At 49.6% G+C, this 21,642-nt stretch overlaps 2 protein-coding genes across 12 annotated transcripts in view; one reads left to right on the top strand and one right to left on the bottom strand.

The window, feature by feature from the left end:
* The first annotated feature begins 698 nt into the window (after positions 1-698).
* Positions 699-6,298, top strand: DUSP12 (dual specificity phosphatase 12). 6 transcript variants are annotated; one of them, XM_064142966.1, is made up of 7 exons: positions 699-1,012; positions 1,098-1,211; positions 1,305-1,450; positions 2,373-2,469; positions 3,400-3,586; positions 4,285-4,416; positions 5,865-6,298. In XM_064142966.1, the coding sequence occupies exons 1-7, from the start codon at positions 762-764 to the stop codon at positions 5,868-5,870; spliced, it is 933 nt and encodes a 310-aa protein (XP_063999036.1). In that variant the 5' UTR covers positions 699-761; the 3' UTR covers positions 5,871-6,298. The 6 variants fall into 6 exon arrangements, 5 of the variants coding, with proteins under 5 accessions (XP_063999036.1, XP_063999039.1, XP_063999035.1 ...); XR_010302282.1 differs by having other exon boundaries at positions 700-1,012; positions 1,305-1,415; positions 2,318-2,469; XM_064142969.1 differs by lacking the exon at positions 5,865-6,298 and having other exon boundaries at positions 701-1,012; positions 1,305-1,415; positions 2,318-2,469; positions 4,285-4,457.
* The window catches only part of ATP6V1A (ATPase H+ transporting V1 subunit A), a 35,445-nt gene continuing 19,796 nt past the window's right edge, over positions 5,994-21,642 (bottom strand). For all 6 annotated transcript variants that reach the window (XM_064142961.1, XM_064142963.1, XM_064142964.1 and 3 more), the window contains exons 6-15: positions 21,461-21,612; positions 20,541-20,703; positions 19,319-19,427; positions 16,784-16,906; positions 16,579-16,693; positions 15,653-15,716; positions 14,256-14,459; positions 13,564-13,658; positions 10,592-10,763; positions 5,994-8,159 (exon numbers count right to left, since the gene is read on the bottom strand). In XM_064142961.1, coding sequence (XP_063999031.1) covers positions 8,067-8,159; positions 10,592-10,763; positions 13,564-13,658; positions 14,256-14,459; positions 15,653-15,716; positions 16,579-16,693; positions 16,784-16,906; positions 19,319-19,427; positions 20,541-20,703; positions 21,461-21,612 — 1,290 coding nt within the window. In that variant the 3' untranslated portion in view covers positions 5,994-8,066. The remainder of the gene's footprint in view (positions 8,160-10,591; positions 10,764-13,563; positions 13,659-14,255; positions 14,460-15,652; positions 15,717-16,578; positions 16,694-16,783; positions 16,907-19,318; positions 19,428-20,540; positions 20,704-21,460; positions 21,613-21,642) is intronic.

The raw sequence follows: 21,642 nt of genomic DNA, 5'->3' as shown, positions 1-21,642 counted from the left end.
CCCTACCCTAGAGCAGGCTGCACACAGCCTCAGCCAGCCTGGCCTCAAACACCTCCAGCCATGGGGCCTCAGCCACCTCCCTGGGCAGCCCATTAGGGGGAGCTTACTGAGTGGAAGATCGGTGAAGCATTTGAACAGGCTCCACAGGGTGGCAGTGAAGTCACCATCCTGCAAGTGTTAAAAAGTCATGTAGGCAGTGTTACGTGGGGGCATGGCTGCCTGGTTTGGACGTGGTGGTACTGGGCTGAGAACTGGATTCGCTGGTTTGAGAAGTCGTTCCCAACCTTGGTGGTCCTGTGAGTTACGCCATTACTCTCAACGTGTGTGACGATTACTACCTTATTACTTCAATGGTGGAAAAGGGAGGAGAGCGCAGTGCCGTGAGCTCAGTTCCGAGGTCTCTCCTGCCTGCCAAGGCTGTCGGCTTGCAGCATCTCCCAGCGGGGCCTTCCAACGCCATCACGGCTGCAGACATCGCCCACAGGCGGATCCCCTGAGGCGGCGCCCGGCTGCCCCTGCCGCGCACAGGCCCGCGTTGAGCGCCGCGCACAGGCCCGCGTTGAGCGCCGCGCACAGGCCCGCGTTGAGCGCCGCGCACAGGCCCGCGTTGAGCGCCGCGCACAGCGCAGGCCTCGCCGCCTCCGTGCGACACCACCCGCGGCAGGAAGCGGCCGGGCGCCATGTCGGGAGCGGCGCGGAGCGGCGCGGCCGCGGCGGGCCCCGCAGCCGTGCCGGCGGCGCTGGGTGGCCGGGCCGGCGGCATGGCCGCGGTGCTGCCGGGCCTCTACGTTGGCGGTGCGGAGTCGTGCTCGTCCCCGGAATCGCTGGCGGCGGCGGGGGTGGTGGCGGTGCTGACGGTAGACGCAGAGGAGGCGCCGGCGGTGCCCGGGGTGCGGGCGATGCACGTTCGGGCGCTGGACGAGCCCGGCGCTGACCTGCTGAGCCACCTGGATGACTGCGCCGCCTTCATCGGCGCGGCGCGGGCGGGCGGCGGTGCCGCTCTGGTGCGCTGGTGAGGGCCGGGGCGGCGGGGGCGCGGGGCCGCTCCGCCCGGGCGCCTCTCCTCACGGTGCGCCTGGCCTGCCCTTGTCTCGCAGCCACGCCGGGGTGAGCCGCAGCGTGGCCGTGGTGGCCGCCTACCTGATGAAGACTGAGGGACTCGGCTGGGAGCAGGCCTGCGCCGCCGTCAGAGCTGCCAGACCTGAGGCCGAGTGGGTGTCTGGCTCCTACCCCTTGCTCCCCTCCCGCTCCCCTCCCGCTCGCTCCGCGCCCCTCATCCCGCGCTCCTCTCGCCCCTGCCGCAGGGTGAACCTGGGCTTCCAGGAGCAGCTGAAGCTCTACGAGACCATGGGCTGCGCCGTGGACAGCAGCAGCGCTCTCTACAAGCGGTACCGGCTGCAGATGCTGACAGAGAGGTACCCCGGTGAGCGGCGGGGAGCCTTGAGCCGAAGTGGGTGCTCGGTGTGAGCCGTGGGGCTGCCTGCCAGGGAGGCTGGGTCCAGATGGGAGTAGTCTCTCCTGGAGTGAGTACAGAAGGCCATGTCAGAGGTGGTTGACTTGGAGCAGCCGAGCCTGGAGCTGGCGGGGCAGGCATTTACATCGTACCGGCCTCAAAGAATTCCAGCTCATCAGTGGGAGTAAAAATAGGTCTTTGGAGAGATAGTCAAGAAATAAGATCTGTACAGAGCTGTTCTCTTTAGCAAAATCCAGAAATGGTAAAGGTGAATTATTTATGCTTCCTGGTTTTATGTACCTGGATAAGCAAACTTGAACATCCTCTAAAAAGAAGTAAATGAAATTTAAAAAGAACAAAAATGTGAAAACTGAGATAAAGTGGACATGAAGGTGCGCAGTAAACTTTGATATCTTAGTTTGCAAGGGTGGCTGTCGCAGATAGGTGCACATATATGTAACTTAAAAGAGTAATCAGCTTTGCAAGATCTCAGGGCTGCGTTCTGAGTGTAACAGTGCTGTTGTCCTACGTGTGTCGCTCTCCATAGCACTGCCCCTTTGTAAGCTGACTTTCTGTATTGGTGCACTGTAAGATTCCACTGTAAGATTGGCAGAACTGCTCTAACTCCTCCTCAGCCTTTACTTTCTGTTCAAGTAAGAACATAAAGCAGAATAATAGTTATTTTACTGTTGTTGAGGCCAGAGTCTAGATCCCAGTTCCTTGCACTAAGTGAATCCCAATCTTCGGCGTGCTGGGATAGAACTCTTTCAGTTTTAGCTTAGCTAATGGAATTAGGGAACAATCAAGTGTAAAGAAGGTGGCTTCTGTGTGCCATCATTGGGGCAGTGCTGTTGTGTCCCATAGGAATGCAGCATGGCTGTGTGATCTGATTCAGAACTTCATCCTGAACCCTCTGCAGAGCTGCACGACTTGCCCAGAGAGGTCTTTGCCGATGATCCAACCAATATATGTCACACTGCGAACACAGAGGTTCTCTACAGATGCAGGAAATGCAGGTATTGAACCTACTATGTTTCTGCATAAGTCATTTTGACATCTGCTCCAGAGAATATATCCTTTGGAAATTAATGGGCCTGTTGTTATAGTGAATGCTGTGTCCAGTTCTGGGCCCCTCCATTCAAGAGAGATGTTGAGGTGCTGAAACATGTCCAGAGAGGGGCAACGAAGCTGGTGAGGGGCCTGGAGCACAGCCCTGTGAGGAGAGGCTGAGGGAGCTGGGGGTGTGCAGCCTGCAGCAGAGGAGGCTCAGGGCAGAGCTAGTTGCTGGCTACAACTCCCTGCAGGGAGGCTGTAGCCAGGTGGGGTTGGGCTCTGCTGCCAGGCACCCAGCAACAGAACAAGGGGACAGAGTCTCAAGCTGTGCCAGGGGAGGTCTAGGCTGGCTGTTAGGAGGAAGTTGTTGTCAGAGAGAGTGATTGGCATTGGAATGGGCTGCCCAGGGAGGTGGTGGAGTCTCTGTGGCTGGAGGTGTTAAAGCCAAGCCTGGCTGGGGCACTTAGTGCCATGGTCCGGTTAATTGGCCATTGCTGGGTGCTAGGTTGGACTGGCTGAGCTTGGAGGTCTCTTCCAACCTGCTTGACTCTATGAAACTGAATCATCCTGCTGTTTCCTAGATGCAGGTTTTCTCAAGCATGTAAGCATGAAGTTTTAGCAGGCAGGAGCTGCTTAACACCAGATTTGTATTTCATAGAAGACATCATGCAACCATGGGGCAGAGCTGCAAGCCACACAGTTGGCTGGGTTTGGTAAGCAGCCACGAGTGGAGTCGGTGCCTGCTAACAAAGACTGAACTAAGGACATGCAGGATTTCTAGCTGCTTAATTTCAAAGGGTCCATTTTCCTGTTCTTTGCTGGTCTGTAGGATTCCCCAGTGAAAAAAATGACCTGTTTTACTTCCTTTTCTCCTCGCTTGTTGCGGAGGACAGGCGTGCACTGTTCCGTAGCTCCAGCATTCTGTCCCACACAGAAGGAAGGGGCCCGACAGCCTTTGCCCACAAGAGGCCAACAGACTCTGCTCAGCTTTGTGGGGATGGCCGTGAGAAGTGCACCTCTTACTTCACCGAGCCTGTGCAGTGGATGGAGCCAGCGCTGCTTGGAGTGCTGGAGGGACAGGTGAGGGGGAGTGTCTGCTTTGTTTTCTGAGTATTTCTTTGTCTGGTTGTTTGATTTGGGTTTTTTCCAAAGGCAGAGAGAACTTTGTTGCAAAACCCCCACAAAAGGACCTAGGTCTCCCAGCCTTCCTGGCATGACTTTTTCAGCTTAGGAACATACTCTTAAATGTAAAATACCCTTTTATAAGGAAATGAAGTGGTCACCTTGTTGGACTGAGAGTGCTAGCCTGGCTGTTAGATGGGCTTGATGTGCCCTGTCCTGGGGCAGGACTGTGGGACTAAAAGTTTGTTTGTGGGATTTATAAAACCTGTTGTGGCCAGCCTGATCTAGGGGGCTGTCTCTGCCCATGGCAGATGATCCTTGTGGTCACTTCCAACCCTGACTCATTCTGTGAGTCTGTGGTCCCATGCCAGCTGAGTTTTTCTACAGACTGGCACTAGAACCACACTGGCTCTGAGCAGTTGCCTTTTCACCCCCTCCTATCTGCCAGTGTAGCTGCCTGAAAGACTCCAGGCCTAAACATCCATGCCCCTTCAGTGTCTTTTGCCTGTTTTTCAGTCTGTTTTTCTTGTGTGAAGCATTACAAGAGAAGGAACTGGTTTGGCACAGATTGCTACTGTTCAGTGTGACCTAGAAATACATTTTAAATACAACTATACCTGCATGAGCCTTCAATTGAGTCATGTCTTTTCTTGCAGCTTTTGTGTCCTAAGTGCACCTCGAAGCTGGGCTCCTTCAGCTGGCGGGGTGAGCAGTGTTCCTGTGGCCGCTGGGTGACGCCTGCCTTCCAGATCCACAAAAGTCGAGTGGATGAAGTGAGAACGCTGCCGGTTGGTAACTTCCAGACTGCCAAAACCTGAACTTGTCACTACCCTCAGTGGGTTTCATAACGTCCACAGGAAACTGCTAGCAAGTTTGCAGTTGCCAGGAGTGAGCTTGTGACTTATACCACTTCGCTGTGTGGTGGAATTACTCAAACATCTACTTGCTGCATGTCTAATAAAACACCAGAACATTCCATTTCACAGAATGTTAGACAGTGGTCCAACAACATACAAAAAATGTCTGAACATTATGGTTTTAAAGAACAGTGGATGAAATGAAAATACACTACAGCTCTCAGCTCCCCCTTTGCAAAGAATGCCAACATGTTACATTTGGGCTGTGTCAGCACTGCTGCTTATCATAGAGTCAGCCAGGTTGGAGGAGACCTCCAAGCTCAGCCAGTCCAACCTAGCACCCAGCCCTGCCCAAGCAACCAGACCATGGCACTAAGTGCCCCAGCCAGGCTTGGCTTCACCACCTCCAGGGACAGTGACTCCACCACCTCCCTGGGCAGCCCATTCCAATGCCAATCACTCACTCTGCCAACAACTTCCTCCTAACATCCAGCCTAGACCTCCCCTGGCACAGCTTGAGACTCTGTCCCCTTGTTCTGTTGCTGGGTGCCTGGGAGAGGAGACCAACCCCACCTGGCTACAGCCTCCCTGCAGGGAGCAGCAGACAGCAATGAGCTCTGCCCTGAGCCTCCTCTGCTGCAGGCTGCACACCCCCAGCTCCCTCAGCCTCTCCTCACAGGGCTGTGCTCCAGGCCCCTCCCCAGCCTTGCTGCCCTTCTCCAAACACCTGCCAGCACCTCAACATCTCTCTTGAATGGAGGAGCCCAGACCTGGACACAGCACTCAAGATGTGGCCTGAGCAGTGCTGAGTACAAGGGAAGAATAACCTCTCGTCTTACTGGCCATACAGTTCCTGAGCCAGGCCAGGATGCCACTGGTTCTCTTGGCCACCTGAGCACACTACTGGCTCATGTTCAGCTACTATCTACTAGCACCCCCAGGTCCCTTTCTTCCTCACTGCTCTCCAGCCACTCTGTCCCCAGTCTGTAGTGCTGCTTGGAGTACGCAGTACCTGCAAGCAGCAGTGCTACAGCCTGCTTATCTTCAGATCCAGGAGTTCTCCCAGATTCATTTGAAACAACACAGCTGAGGTTTCAGGAGGTACATTCCCACAATACAAAGTACACAGCAGGGAAGTATTCTGAAGCTTAGCAGAGTGTTAGAAAACAGTACAATTACCATTACTGCGTTGCATGTATGGCAGCCACAAGCAGTGAAATGCACATTTCTACTTAGACTTTCATTACAGTAAAAGTAATCCTAATACCATCTACCCCTATAATATTTACTACATCATAACTCTTTCATGTAAAGGAACGCAAGCTGTACCAGAATGGGAGAACTGTAGTAAAGCATCTCTGCTAAATTACTTGCTACAGGTTTAAAGAAGCATCTGAGGTGATGAAGAAGCAGGTGTTTAAGCAAGCTTGGTCTTCGCCGGGGGAGTGCTGTGTGTATTATGGTGGCGTACATCTGGTTTGAAGTAAGAAAAGAAGGCAGACAAGACCTACTTTAAATCAACTTTATTTTTCATTCATTTCAACATTTTTTTTCTTTTTTTTTTCTTTTTTACACAATTTCCAGCAACATACATTATGAAATTTACAAGATAAAGTAGGTGGTGGAGTTCTGCCCATCTTTGAGTTCCTCCCACAGCTGCGGAGGGAAGACTTGCAAGAAACAGTGAACATCAGAATCTCAACACTGAAAACAGACACAAAACAAAAAGAGACAAATATATGAAACTGTTTGAACTGGTCACACTTAAGGGCCAGGTACAGCACAATAAATATTAGACCTGCATTATCTTAGACATCTTCTGTAAAGTTTATAACATCCTCTAAAGAGATAAGAACATCTGGTTTCTAGCATGAAATGCTACGCAGCACAGTGGTGAGGGGTACGAACAATGAGGGAGCCCAGCAAGGGCCTGGATGGTGACTACTCATTCATACATGCTCATTGGTAAAACAAGCAGCATACACCAAGAGTTTAGTGAGCTGTAAACCATTCACTACCAGAATATCAGCTGGAGAAGTAGTTTCTTTTGGGAGAACCAAAAATAGTCAATGCCTTTTGAGTTTCTCCCTGACAAACAGCAAGTCGATTCCCATAATGGAAGTGGCAGCATTTGGTCCGTAGCCCCAGATCCCTTTGCATCACTTATGTTCAAAGCTGTCAGCTGGTAGAAATAATTCAGTGCACAATTAATGCTCATATAGCCACTTTGCTGCCACACTGTCACCAACAGGGGTTACTGTTCCCTGGCTGTAACAAAGCAGCAAATGCCAGCTGGAACCCAGAAGCACCTAGTGCCACCTGACAAAGGGAGAGACTAGAGAGGATGCCCCAGCATTTCTCTTGCTGCCGTAATGGTGCGAGTGCCGAGTACTGCCCTGCACTCGTTCCTCATCTTGTACTGGGTTTGCCTGTAAACAATCCCAGGACAACAGGTTTGGCTGCTTCTGAAGCATGCTTGCAGAGCAGGAGACCAGAGTCTCTCTTTTTCTTCTTGCATCCTAATTAACAAGGTAGAAGTAAATAGATTTTGTCCTTGTCCATCTTCCCCCTGTTCATCCCCTACCCCCAGTTTAGTATCATACATTCATCTTATGCAAAAACTGGGGACCTTCTGTGCCACCACCGAACAGGCCACATGAGCACAGGTGGAGGAGGAAGGCTGAGCACACACGTGAGCCAGGCATTGTGCTGGGATGCAGCACCAGAGGAAGGTCCCAGTACGTGTGCGTGGCGTTGCCACTTGCCATCTGCACCTTGCAGTACGCAGCAGTGGTCAAAAGCATCGCAAACTAAAGCACCTCAGCGTCACAAAATTTTATGGGGTGAGCGGGCAGCAAGAAGGTAAAACTCTGCTGGCAGCTGAGCACCTATGGCTTAGATTTTACCTGATGCTGAGCCAAACAGTCCTAGCTGTAGGAAGATGAAATTCTGTTTCTCCAGAGCAGAAAAGCTTAGTGGCTGCTTGTGCACGCTTCTCTTCTAGTTAGTCCCTTCCTGGGGAGATCCATAGCTACCACATTTTGTAAAGACTCAGCTGATGGCTGGCAGAGTAGTGGAGAACTTTTGGTTCCATCAACATGTCATCAGAATATGGTCAAAAATTCTGTTTGAGAATAGGGAATTCTATGTCAGGATAGCCATGTCACAGAGTGCCAGGTGTAGAGGACCTTACCACTGCCAGCTCAGAATGTACCGCGTGACTGCATTAAGATCTACACCTCCTCTGCTGGTACAGCTCAACTGGTTACGTCTCAAGGTGAAGGACGAGTTACCAAGAGAGCTGGGAGAGGCAAGGTGAAATTCTTCCCACCCTAGAAGTGTACAACAGCATTCCCTCACTCAGCTGGGCCCATTCACACTTCACTCACCATTTCAGACACACAAAGCAATGCCAAACACAACTAAGAGGAATGTTTGATAAGGACACTGTCTTGAGTATGAACAGGGGAAACACAGAGCTATTTATCAAGTACTGTTGCATCATTCTTGTAAGGTAGGGAAGCAGAGGAGTTGAGATGAGAAATTGAGAGGACAAACTGGAGTGGTCACTGAAGTTGAGTCTAGTCTTCCAGACTGCGAAACGCATTCTGCATATCTTCAAACAGCTGAGCATAGTCTGCCTTGATTTTTGTTTCACCATCTTTGACAGGGTCCTGAAAGACAACACAGCAAATAAACAGCTCCATCAGGAAAAGCCTGGAGTACTTAGGACAACTCTTTGCCAGTGCTGTTATCTGTCACTGCTCAGGATGAACATTTGGTAACTGCAGAGGCCACGGTATATGTCCACCTCTGCCTGCCTCACCAACGGTGACAAGGTTTAAACGTCATCCTCTTTCCATGTTCAGGGAGTAGGCAAAATAGGTACTGGGCAGAGAAGTTTTATGAGCAGTGCTTTACTGAAAAGCAATTCGGTTTGGAGACTATTAAATACTACCTGGAGCATCTTAGTTAACGCTATCATTCCAGAGCTGCAAGGACTAATACCAGCTCTTAGCTCCAAACCAGAGTAAGGATCTTTGTGACTCAGAAATGCTCTGCTGTACTTTTAGGGATGCATTCTCTGCAGTTAATGTGTCATCACTCAGAGGTTCCAATCAGAATCTTCTTGTGAAATCATGACAAGCTCAAAACCATCTTTGTACAGCTTCATTTCTTAGAATGCTTTTCATGAAAGACAAGGGCAAGAAGTGCAACAATCAGCTTTTCTCTGAAGCTCCAAGGCCTTTCCTGCAAAAGGCATTAACTGCCAGGCTGTGCAGTCTGGTCGGTATCTTCTCCATTCCATTCTTAGTATTACCTTCCTCTGGGTCAGTGCAACTCTTGGAAAACACAGAGAACACAGACGTGTGGACACACTACATCTTCATTATGCCTCCAAAGCACAGACTGCAAGGTGCAGGACAGTAAAATTCTCACACTTTTTAGGCTGATATCCAGAGAACATAAATTTTTCTTCCATAGCTATCACTGTATCAGAGCCAGCTCCACTTAACTTGCATTCACTCTCTGGATTCCCTTTCTCAGCCATGCCATCCACTGGGCTATGGACATGTGTATTCTGGTGGCCAAGGGTTGTAGTTAAGTGTACTACTTCCTTCTATAAAACCAGCTCTCCAAGAAGCTCCTGTTCCCAAGTGTATCTTGGTATGTTTTTGGTGCCTGGAGAACATATCCCAGGGGAGCTGCTTACAGCAGAAACAAGCTAATACCTGCAAGAGCAGAATACACTGACACACCAGAACACTTAATTTTGTCTTACGGTACTTGCTCTTGAAAGATCATAGAATCAGTCAGGTTGGAAGAGACCTCCAAGATCATCCAGTCCAACTTATCTATCCAGTCCAACCTAGTCAACCAAGCTCATCCAGTCCAGCCTTACCCAATCATTGAATCAACCAGGTTGGAAGAGACCTCCAAGATCATCCAGCCCAACCTAGCACCCAGCCCTGCCCAACCAACCAGACCATGGCACTAAGTGCCCCAGCCAGGCTTGGCTTCAACACCTCCAGGCACAGCCACTCCACCACCTCCCTGGGCAGCCCATTCCAATGCCAATCACTCTCTCTGACAACAACTTCCTCCTAACATCCAGCCTAGACCTGCCCTGGCACAGCTTGAGACTGTGTCCCCTTGTTCTGCTGCTGGCTGCCTGGCAGCAGAGCCCAACCCCACCTGGCTACAGCCTCCCTGCAGGGAGCTGCAGACGGCAGTGAGCTCTGCCCTGAGCCTCCTCTGCTGCAGGCTGCACACCCCCAGCTCCCTCAGCCTCTCCTCACAGGGCTGTGCTCCAGGCCCCTCCCCAGCCTTGCTGCCCTTCTCTAGGCAACTTCCAGCACCTTAACATCTCTCTTGAATTGAAGAGCCCAGACTTGCAGTATTAGCTTAGTTACAGAGTAAGCATTTTACTTCACAGAGAATACTCCTTGCCTACTTCAACATCAGCCAGCATCACAGGTTACTGTTCTACAGTAACTGCTCTACAAGCATGCTCTGGGTAAGTTTAGAAAAACTCTACCCTAAAAAGGTGACTACTGAACTTACCCAGAGCAGACACTAAGACACCTGATTTCTCTTTAGCCCTCATTAAGTTACTCCTCCCTTCCTCTCCTCCTACTAGCTACCTTAGGCCCAGAAGCCAAATACAGGAGAGCACATCATACATTTCCCTTAATGTGTTCAAATAGTTCAATCAGCATTTCTATCATTCACTTTTTAGCACATACATCACTGGATTCAAACAAGGCTGCTCTGTCTGCTAACAGTCTTCTCAGAACACCTTCTACTTGATTTTTTATTGTTTAAACAGAAGCTCCAAAACAAACAGGAAAGGTGCTTGTACTATTATCAAGAATGTATGTAACATAAAAGAGACTGAAGGTGGAGTTGCCAAGGCTCTGCAACCAGCATGACCCAACTAAGCTTCAGTTGTTCCTGTGCTAACAGACTCAAACTAGTTTTTAAGTGCATTCAAAACAAGCGCAGCAAGTCTGTCCTCAGGCAACTGATTACCACCTCTGAGAAAGTGCCTTTCAGAGGCACTGGAGTCTCAGCAGCAGCAGTGCAGCAGCTCCTCAGAACATACCTTGAACTTCATGGAGGTAAGCCTGTAGAGGATTTCACTCATGTTCTCGCGGATGATGGACCAGGTGATCTTGTTGTCACTCTGGGCCGTGGTCTCCACAGCACGGCGTGCCATGTCATAAAAGGCAATCATATTGGAAAGCATTCCCACTGTTTTGTAAAAAGGGCAGAACCTGAGGGAACAGAAGAGGAGCCATCAGGTACCTTGGAACAATTAACAGGACTCGCCTTTGTTTCTGCCCTCACCACAGCTCTGTATTTTCCACTTGGAAGAGTGCTGCTGGCCTGTTTCACTCCAGCCATTCGTGGTAAATACTACCAAGAGATACTATCTCTTGACAGGTTTCCCCACGTTTTCAGACAGGTAAATAAATCATAGGCTAAGACAGTCATCCTGAAGTGAGAGCAGCATCCAAACACTGGGCAACCAGGAGAGAAGAGGAACCACTACCGTAAAGATCTTGCGTTTCAACCTGTGCCAACACTAATGAGAAAGGGAAAGTGTACCAGAGCAGCCAGTGGAATCCACAGGCTCACAGCATGTTAGGGGTTGGAAGGGACCCAAGGAGATCACAGCTCACAGGATGTCAGGGGTTGGAACCCAAGGAGAGCATCCAGTCCAACCCCCTGCCAGAGCAGGACCACACAAATCTAACACAGAGCACAGAGGAGCACATCCAGACAGGACTGGAAAGGCTCCACAGAAGCAGACCCCACAGCCTCTCTGGGCAGCCTGTGCCAGTGCTCTGGGACCGTTCCAGCAAAGAAGTTCCCCCTTGTGTTGAGGCAGCACCTCCTGTGCTGCAGCTTACACCCATTGCTGCTTGTCCTATGCCAGGGAGCAGTGAGCAGAGCCTGTCCCCCCCTCCTGGCAGCCCTCAGATACTGATAAACATTGATCAAATCCTCTCTAAGTCTTCTCTTCTCCAGACTGAGCAGCCCCAGGGCCCTCAGCCTCTCCTCATCAGCCATGCCCTCCAGTCCCCTCATCATCCTCATAGCCCTCTGCTGGACCCTCTCTAGCAGATCCCTGTCCCTCTGAAACTGGGCAGCCCAAAACTGAAGGCAGTATTCAAGATGAGGTCTCAGCAGGGCAGAGTAGAGGGGGAGGAGACCCTCCCTTGATCTGCTGGACACACTGCTCCTAACACAGCCCAGGCTCCCATTGGCCTTCTTGGCCACAAGGGCACATTGCTGTGCCATGGGGAACTTGTTAGCCACCAGCACCCCCAGGTCCCTCTGCACAGGGCTGCTCTCCAGCAGATCACCTCCCACACTGGACTGCTGCAGTTTGTTATTCCTCCCCAGGTGCAGGACTCTGCACTTGTCCTTGTTGAACCTCATCTGGTTCCTCTGTGCCCAGCTCTCAGCCTGCCCAGGGCTCTCTGGATGGCAGCACAGCCTGCAGCTGTCTCAGCCAAGCCTCCCAGCCTGGTGTCAGCAGCAAACTTGCTGAGCAGACTCTGCCTGTCTGTGCCCTCATCAATGTCACTGATGAGGATGTTGAACAGGACTGGCCCCAGAACTGATCCCTGGGGGACTCCACTGGTCACAGCTCTCCAGCTGGACCTGGCACCATTGATCACCACCCTCTGAACTCTACCTTGCAACCAGTTCCTAACCCTCCTCACTGTCTGCTCTTCCATCCCACACTTTTTGAGCTTCCTCCTTCCTGTTTTGTTCATTGTGGGAGTAGACTTCCTCCAAGCAGTCTGGGATGCTCTGCACGTTTGTTTGCTCACAAAGAGCACCACTGACAAGAGCACTCCACACAAACCCCTCCATTTTTAACAAGAAAATGACTGCTGTGGAAGGTAGCTCATTTTTACACATATTGTGGCACATTCTGTGCTTGCCTACCGCACTCAGGTATACCCACTCCAGTAACCCACTCAAAGGCACACACTGTTACAGAACCATGTATGCCTGTGTTTGTAGTGATTGAGCACTCAAGACCCCCCAATCTACTTGAGATTAAATACAAAAGGCTCCTTCTGAAGTAGTCAAAATAAGGGTAGTAATGGAAGAAACAAAAGAGATGGGGATAACAAGAGATACAGTAAGTTTTTTGATAGATCAAACTCACTCAAGAACTGCACTAACTGAAAGTGGATTCTTGCCGCTCTCCATGCATTGCCAGAATAAACAGGAAGGCTTTGGGTGTTGACTGTGAAAAAGTGGTCCTCTTCTCCCTCCTCCTCCTCAAGGAAATTTGCTATTGCAGACATATTGGCTAACTGAACAATAAATGAGGGCCTGAGAAGCTCCAATGGTGTGAATGGATTTGGAGAAGGTCACAGAATCAACCAGGTTGGAAGAGACCTCCAAGCTCATCCAGCCCAACCTAGCACCCAGCCCTGGCCAATCAACCAGACCATGGCACTAAGTGCCCCAGCCAGGCTCGGCTTCAACACCTCCAGGGACGGTGACTCCACCACCTCCCTGGGCAGCCCATTCCAATGCCAATCACTCTCTCTGCCAGCAACTTCCTCCCCTGGCACAGCTTGAGGCTGTGTCCCTTTCTTCTGTTGCTGCTTGCCTGGCAGCAGAGACCAACCCCACCTGGCTACAACCTCCCTTCAGGTAGTTGCAGCCAGCAATGAGCTCTGCCCTGAGCCTCCTCTGCTGCAGGCTGCACACCCCCAGCTCCCTCAGCCTCTCCTCACAGGGTTTGTGTTCCAGGCCGCTCACCAGCTTCGTTGCCCTTCTCTGAACATGTCCCAGTGTTTCAACATCTCTCTTGAATTGAGAGGCCCAGAACTGGACGCAGTACTCAAGGTATGGCCTGAGCAGTGTTGAGTAGAGGGGAAGGTGTGCACCCCTTGGAGAAGACAACCTGAATAGACTGTTCAGTTCTCCCATTTGTATGTGGTGAGCAAAATCCATTTCTGCATTGGTCTGTTTCCAAATAAAACAGTTGTCCTGATCCAGACTAAACAAGATCAAGCAGGGCAGTAGCCAGTCAGATCATACCTGTCATAAGGTGTATAACCATTCTGTTGCAAGAAGTCATCTTTTATCAGCTTGGCAACCTCCAAGGTAATTTTGTCTGTTTCTGCCAAGGAAGCCTGAAAAAGTACGGTGCATTGTTAGTTCTGTACTCAAGTCCATGAGGACATAGTACATCCTGGCCAAGAACCATTATCTTTCAGTACCTGCTTTTCTCCTACCCTCTTAAGGTGGCTTTCAACAGAATTATGTCTTTTGGCTGATTCTCACTCCCTGCTACAGAACAGCCAATTTTATTCCCAAATTAGGATGGGCCAAACAATCAGTAAGTCTACTTTGAGTCTTTCTGATGACAAAAATTGGAAGGAAACTTCCAGACAGAGATAGGCAGACAGCTCTCCTATGAGGTATGGCAAAACATCATCTTCCTACACAAAGAGGTAAATTACTTTTTACCTTCAATACTTCACAGAATCAACCAGGTTGGAAAAGATCTCTAAGATCATCGAGTCCAACCTATCACCTAACCCTTCTAGTTAACTAAACCATGGCACTAAGTGCCTCATCCAGCCTCCTCTTAAACACCTCCAGGGATGGGGACTCCACCACCTCCCTGGGCAGAACTTCTTCCCAATATTCAGCCTATACATCTCCTGGCACAACTTGAGACTGTGTCCCCCCACAGGATGACTCACTGACACTAGCTCATTACTCACCTTCCCCACAAGCTGTACAATCTCAGCAAGGTCCTCTTCCTCCTGTAGGATTTCTTTGGCCTTTGTCCTGAGAGGGACAAACTCAGTAAAATGCTTGTCATAGTACTCATCCAGGGCACGTGTATATTTGCTGTAACTTATCAGCCAGTTGACAGAGGGGAAGTGCTTCCGTTGCGCCAGCTTCTTATCCAGCCCCCAGAACACCTGTCAGGAGACAGAAAGATCACCAAGTGTTCCAAATCAAAAAGAAAGCAAAATAACTGAAGGCAATTAAAAAAACCCAACCAAATCCCAACACAGAAAGTTTGAGTAACATGGCAAAGGCCATCACAGGTAGAAGCCTGAGAGAGGGCCTACAAGACAGCAACAGAACAAGGGGACACGGTCTCAAGTTGTGCCAGGGCAGGTCTGGGATGGATGTTAGGAGGAAGCTGTTGTCAGAGAGAGTGATTGGCATTGGAATAGGCTGCCCAGGGAGGTGGTGGAGTTGCTGTGCCTGGAGGTGTTGAAGCCAAGCCTGGCTGGGGCACTTAGTGCCATGGTCTGGTTGATTGGCCAGGGATGGGTGCTAGGTTGCGCTGGATGAGCTTGGAGGTCTTTCTAACCTGGCTGATTCTGTGATTCTTCCTTCTGGGGAGCAATAACAAACTGCAGCAGTACAGGCTGGGAGGTGATCTGCTGGAGAGCAGCCCTGTGCAGAGGGCCCTGGGGGTGCTGGTGGCTAACAAGTTCCCCATGGCACAGCAATGTGCCCTTGTGGCCAAGAAGGCCAATGGGAGCCTGGGCTGTGTTAAGAGCAGTGTGTCCAGCAGATCAAGGGAGGTTCTCCTCTCCCTCTACTCTGCCCTGCTGAGACCTCATCTTGGATACTGCCTTCAGTTTTGGGCTCCCCAGTTTCAGAGGGACAGGGATCTGCTGGAGAGGGTCCAGCAGAGGGCTATGAGGATGATGAGGGGACTGGAGGGCATGGCTGATGAGGAGAGGCTGAGGGCCCTGGGGCTGCTTAGTCTGGAGAAGAGAAGACTGAGAGGGGATTTGATCAACGTTTATCAGTATCTGAGGGCTGCCAGGAGGGGGGGACAGGCTCTGCTCACTGCTCCCTGGCATAGGACAAGCAGCAATGGGTGTAAGCTGCAGCACAGGAGGTTCTGCCTCAACACAAGGGGGAACTTCTTTGCTGGAAGGGTCCCAGAGCACTGGCACAGGCTGCCCAGAGAGGCTGTGGGGTCTGCTTCTGTGGAGCCTTTCCAGGCCTGTCTGGATGTGTTCCTCTGTGCTCTGTGTTAGATAAGATTGTCCTGCTCTGGCAGGGGGTTGGACTGGATGATCTCCTTGGGTCCCTTCCAGCTCCTGACATCCTGTGAGCCTGTGATGAGCTACAACATGAAGGAACATACCTGAACAATGCCCAGAGTAGCAGATGTGACAGGATCAGAGAAGTCACCACCTGGAGGTGAGACACTGAGCAGGAAGAGATAAGAAAAATTTATCAGAATTGATTCCACAGCTTAAACTGAAAGACTGAACATATGAATCACAGAATCAGTCAGGGTTGGAAGGGACCATAAGGATCAGCCAGTTCCAACCCCCCTGCCCCCCTACCCTAGAGCAGGCTGCACACAGCCTCAGCCAGCCTGGCCTCAAACACCTCCAGCCAGGGGGCCTCAACCACCTACCTGGGCAACCCACTCCAGCCTCTCACCACTCTCCTGCTCAACAACTTCCTCCTCACAGCCACTCTGACTCTTCCCACCTCCAACTTTGCTCCATTCCCCCCCAATCCTGGCACTCCCTGACAGCCTCAAAAGTCCCTCCCCAGCTTTTTTTGTAGCCCACTCCAGATCCTGGCAGGCCACAAGAAGGTCACCTGGGAGCCTCCTCTGCTCCAGCCTGCACAGCCCCAACTCTTTCAGTCTGTGCTCACAGCAGAGCTGCTGCAGCCCTCTCAGCATCGTTGTGGCCCTGTAATCCCTTCCAACCCTGACCGATTCTATGATTCTTTCCTCCTGGACTTGGTTTCAGCACACTTGTCAGCTTTAACCACATTCTTCTCTGAACCATTTGCTCGGACTGCTGCTGCAATTTGCTCAACCTGTGATTCCACAGATCCCAGAACAACCTGTCCACATTCATTCTCTCTGCCCTCATGCAGGATTTAGCGGCAGTTGTGGGTGAACAGAGATGTAAATAGCTACCTACTCATTCGCGTTTGTAGCCCATGGCTGCACAGAGCAACAAGACTTTTGCATGTGAAGAACTGGTACCTGACACACACAAAGAGAGGGGAAGAGCTGCAGCCAGTGCAAAGAAAGGCGACACTCACGCTCCAACAATGCTGACGCTGCCTTCCCTCTCAGGATTTCCCAGGCACTTCACTCTGCCAGCTCGCTCATAGAAAGAGGCCAGACGGGCACCAAGGTAGGCTGGATAACCACTGTCTGCAGACACCAACACACAGAGACTGAGCCCAAAACTCAAGAGTTGAAGAGATGCATTTACAAGTCGGGACGGAGAAGACGACTACTCACCAGCTGGCATTTCAGCCAGCCGCCCTGAAATCTCTCTGAGGGCCTCAGCCCATCGGGAAGTGGAGTCTGCCATCATGCTGACATGGTAGCCCATGTCCCGGAAATACTCAGACAAGGTGATGCCTGCAACAGAGAGAGACGTGTGCTGCAGGATACAGCTCAGAAAGGAAGTCAGTGCCTGCACGGTGTCACACAAATACACCAGATTATTTAAAGTTCAGATTTGGAAGGAAATCCAAGCTCTGAGTTACTCCATCCTCCTGCTGGATCATATCCTTGCTGTCATTTTGGTTTATTTATTCTCACTCTCCCTATTTTTGGTTATGAACCTGTGCTGGTTTGAGCCTAGTTGGGATATTTTGGTGAGAGGAAGCAGTGGTGAGTCTGCTGTACTCATAGGCTTGCTGAGATGGGAAAGAACAGGAACACAAACACAGATAACAGAGCTGCTCTCTGCCTCTGGCTGCCTCCCTTCTCACCCTAACCTGCTGTCTGTGTAACTAATTCCTCTGTTTCCTAACCCCCCTGGCCAATTCTCCAAACTCACCTTGAATGTAAAGCAAAGTCTGGGGTAAGGTGGAGGGGAGGTGGCAGGGTGGTTGGGAGCCCCTGCTGGGGACTCTGGTTTCTGGGAGGGCTGCTGTGCTTCTGTATCACTTTTTCACTTGTCTGTGTCTGTCTCTAGCTGCACAGATTGTAAACACCTGCTTGGGCATTGTGCTAAGCTGTACATAGAAACCTTCAGTCTTAATTTGTGGCCTTCGAGGATCTGAAATGGGCCTCCAAAAAAGCTGGGGAGGGACTTTTGAGGCTGTCAGGGAGTGACAGGACTGGGGGGAATGGAGCAAAGCTGGAGGTGGGGAGAGTCAGAGTGGCTGTGAGGAGGAAGTTGTTGAGCAGGAGAGCGGTGAGAGGCTGGAGTGGGCTGCCCAGAGAGGTGGTTGAGGCCCCCTGGCTGGAGGTGTTTGAGGCCAGGCTGGCAGAGGCTGTGTGCAGCCTGCTCTAGGGTAGGGTGTCCCTGGGCATGGCAGGGGGTTGGAACTGGCTGCTCCTTGTTGTCCCTTCCAGCCCTGAATGAATCTATGATTCCAATCTCCAGCTCAGCTGAGTCTAGTCTGGGTGATTTCTTAAGTGCAGGGGGCAGGTAAACCCAAACCATCACAGACCCACACCAGCTTATCTTAAATTCCCAAGAATTTCTTTGAAGACACACAGCAATGTCACTGATGCTGCTTTTTCCCCTCACAGAACCCATGAACAAAGCCTCTTCCTCCTCCAAAATGTCTCCCCCCCCTTTCAAACTACCAAAATACAACAGTGAGAAATTGTCATGTTTTGTCTTAATTATATGACTTCTCATCAAAATAAATATAAATTGAAAACCTCAAAGAGACTTGCAAGGGAAAAAGGACTAGCTTGCCAACTCAGAGAGTATTATTCTACTCCCCTTCTGCCCTGGTGAGAACACACCTGGAATACTGTGACCGGTTTTAGGCTCCCCAGTTCAAGAGAAACAGTGATCTATTGAAGTGAATCCAATGGAAAGCTATGAGGATGGTTAAGGAATTTTACTATCTCTGCTATGAAGAAAGACTGAGACAGCTGGGGCTGTTTAATTCTTTGAAGAGAAGGCTGAGCGAATCTTATCAACATCCATAAATACCCGAGAGGTGCGTGTTCAGATGAAGGTCACAGCTCACAGGATGTCAGGGGTTGGAAGAGACCCAAGGAGAGCATCCAGTCCAACCCCCTGCCAGAGCAGGACAATCCTATCTAACACAGAGGAACACATCCAGACAGGCCTGGAAAGGCTCCACAGAAGCAGACCCCACAGCCTCTCTGGGCAGCCTGTGCCAGTGCTCTGGGACCCTTCCAGCAAAGAAGTTCCCCCTTGTGTTGAGGCAGAACCTCCTGTGCTGCAATCCACACCCACTGCCGGGTGTAGGTGACAGTCTCTTTTCAGTGGTGACCAGTAGGCACGGATAAGGAGCAAGAGGTGTAAGCTGGAATACTGCAAGTTCCACCTCAACGTGAGGAAAAACTTCTTTACTGTGAGGGTGCTGGAACCATGGGACAGGCCAGTCAGAGAGGCTGTGGAATCTCCTGCTCTGCAGACGTTCAAAAAACCCCTGGATGTGTCCCTGCGCAGCCTGCCCCAGGTGATCCTGCTTTGGCAGTGGGGTGGATAAGATGATCTCAGGAGATCCCCTTAACGTTCTGTGATTCCATGATTCCTGCTCATGACATGCCTGTACTTGTGAGCAAAGAGCTACTGACAGACAAATGCTTACGGAACTAACAGAAGGAGAAAGAATACATGGGAGCTGCTGCAGTAAAGCCCATTTTATAAGCACAATTTACTCAATAGCCAGATCTGGAGAGACACTAGGACTTTGTGCAGGCAAGGCCCAAAAGGGCTGACTTCTGAAATTGAGCAAGTTTCTTAATACTGACCATCTCAGGAATGCAAAATGCTAGGGCTTGGCAGCTTTCTCTACACACACACAGCCTTCTCCATCCTCCTCTAAATCTTACCAGTATAGATAGAGGCTTCTCTGGCTGCCACAGGCATGTTGGAGGTGTTTGCTACCAGAGCTGTTCTCTTCATGATACTTTCTACCTTGCCATCAACTTCCATTGTTAACTAAAATGCAAGAAAAGGAAAAAAACAAAGTAAGAGTAGCAAGATTTTATTTTGTGTTTTTATTGTGTGGGTTTTTGTTGTTTGGTTTTTAGCTGCCCTGAATCAGGATACTCTCCTCACAGCTACTTTACCAAGAGCAGAGACTAGATTCAAGACTTTAGGATACTATGCTGATTTGCCTTCCAGACTGCACACCTCAACTCTTTAGCTTATGTGCCTCAGCCCCATCTTCTGCAAGTGGTACAGATCCCATTCAAATGAGTAGTGACCAATCCACTGCAGCAGGAATCAGCCATCTCAAGTTATTAGCCACAAAGACCCAAAAAATTTTAGCTCCCTATCCACTTGGAATAAGAGAATTTTATTCCTCCATCTACACTGATCCAAGTTCATATTTGACAACAGGACATAAAATCATACACATAACCCTGGTGAAGACTCACAAGCACTTGACCAACAGAATGTACATTCTGACATCAGTGTAGAATTCCACTTCCAAATATCCTGAGATTTAGTTTTGTTTTTCATGGCAGCCTCAGCTTGCCTCTCTCACCTTGTAATCAATCAACATACCCAACCTTATTACTGACAGTAGAGTTTCAACCTAATTGTTGGCTTCTTTCCTGTATTTTACTGAAGACTGTTCCACAACTAACACATAACAACAGGCAGAAGAATTGGTAAACCTGCTGCATCTTTTATTTTTCAAACCAGTAATTCTCTGCTTCCTGCAGAAGGTATTCCAAAGCCTAACAGTCAAACTAATACCTACTAATTGTATTATGCACAGTTAAGTCAGAAAAGTTGGAGGCATTACCAGTCAAAGGTCAGGTGCTTAAAACTGTGCTAAGTTACACTCATTCTATCCATTTTCTCATCTTAGCTTTATTTTAAACTACTTAGAAAGTACACCCAAAAAGTAACCAAATGTTTGTGGAGGAGGCACTGAAATATCTCTTGAATGACCCAAGAGTCTTCTGCTACTACAAAGCAGGAAGGCAAGGAGATCACTTCAAATCCCTCTACCAATACTGTGTTTTATTCAGTTACAATAACATTACAGTAGCAATTCTCCCCAAACAGGGTTACTGCCCATGAATTCTCCATACTAACCTCAGGGAAATCTCTTAGGACTTCAGACATTTCATTTCCACGTTCTCCACAGCCTACATAAATGATGACATCACTGTTGGAGTATTTTGAAAGAGACTGTGAGATCACAGTCTTCCCACAACCAAATGCCCCAGGAATCGCTGTGGTACCCCCTTGTACACACCTGAATAAAGAAAAGAGGACTCTGATTTGCAAGGAACTCAAAGCCAGCTCCCTCCCACTTTACAGTATGTTTTTTAAAAAACATCTTTTGATTTAAAAGCAGAGCAACAGGAGTCAAACTCAGTGTTCTGGGTGAGAAGCACAGAGGTATTTCATTAAACCTAGAAACTGAGGGAACAAGCTATTCTTTTCATCTATTGCCCTTGAAGTACATGAGTTATGCTGGTACAACAGCTAGACTTTCAGGCTTGAATCTGTGAGGTTTTCACAGCTGGAAGCACTGCTGGAATGCAAATGCTAAGAAAAGAACAGCTGTGCATTGTAAGAACAGGCACTGCAATTTTTTAGGATCAAAATTACGTCTTTTACATCCTTTTTAGGACTAAATTCGGTCTTGGACATTAGCTGTTTAAATGAGCACTTTGTGTTGCAGTTAAGTGCAAGAGTTTTCCCAAGTGCTGACCCCCAAATCATTGGAGATTATACACTATCAAGACCATAGAAAGGGATCTTATCTGTTCAAATGGAGCTACTAAGCTTGGATGTGTTAACTTTATGCTTTACTGCTGTCTAGATTAATTACCTATCTTCCTTTTTCCACTAGTAGGTTCTCCTGTCAAATGAAGAAACCTGAAGAATTCTGCTGAAGATTTTTTGAGATTATGCTGCAATACATAATGAAAGCTTGAGGCTTCCTCCCTCTGCTTTCCCCAAAAGAGAGATTTCTTGTTTACTTGAAAATAAAAGGTAGCACTTACGGGAAGAGAGCGTCCAGGACACGCTGGCCAGTTAACAAAGGATGATTGGCTGGTAACTTCTCCGTAACAGGGCGAACTTGGCGTACAGGCCAGACCTGGACCATAGTGAACTTCTCCTTCACACCTTCAAACTCCAGCTCCAAGACAACATCCTAAGAGACAGCACCAGATATATGAAGTAA

This window comes from Pogoniulus pusillus, chromosome 5 (genome assembly GCF_015220805.1).
Source record: "Pogoniulus pusillus isolate bPogPus1 chromosome 5, bPogPus1.pri, whole genome shotgun sequence".
NCBI classification, from domain to species: Eukaryota; Metazoa; Chordata; class Aves; order Piciformes; family Lybiidae; genus Pogoniulus; species Pogoniulus pusillus.
The sequence above is the reverse complement of the archived record's forward strand: the minus strand, read 5'-3'. Positions and strand labels throughout refer to the sequence as shown.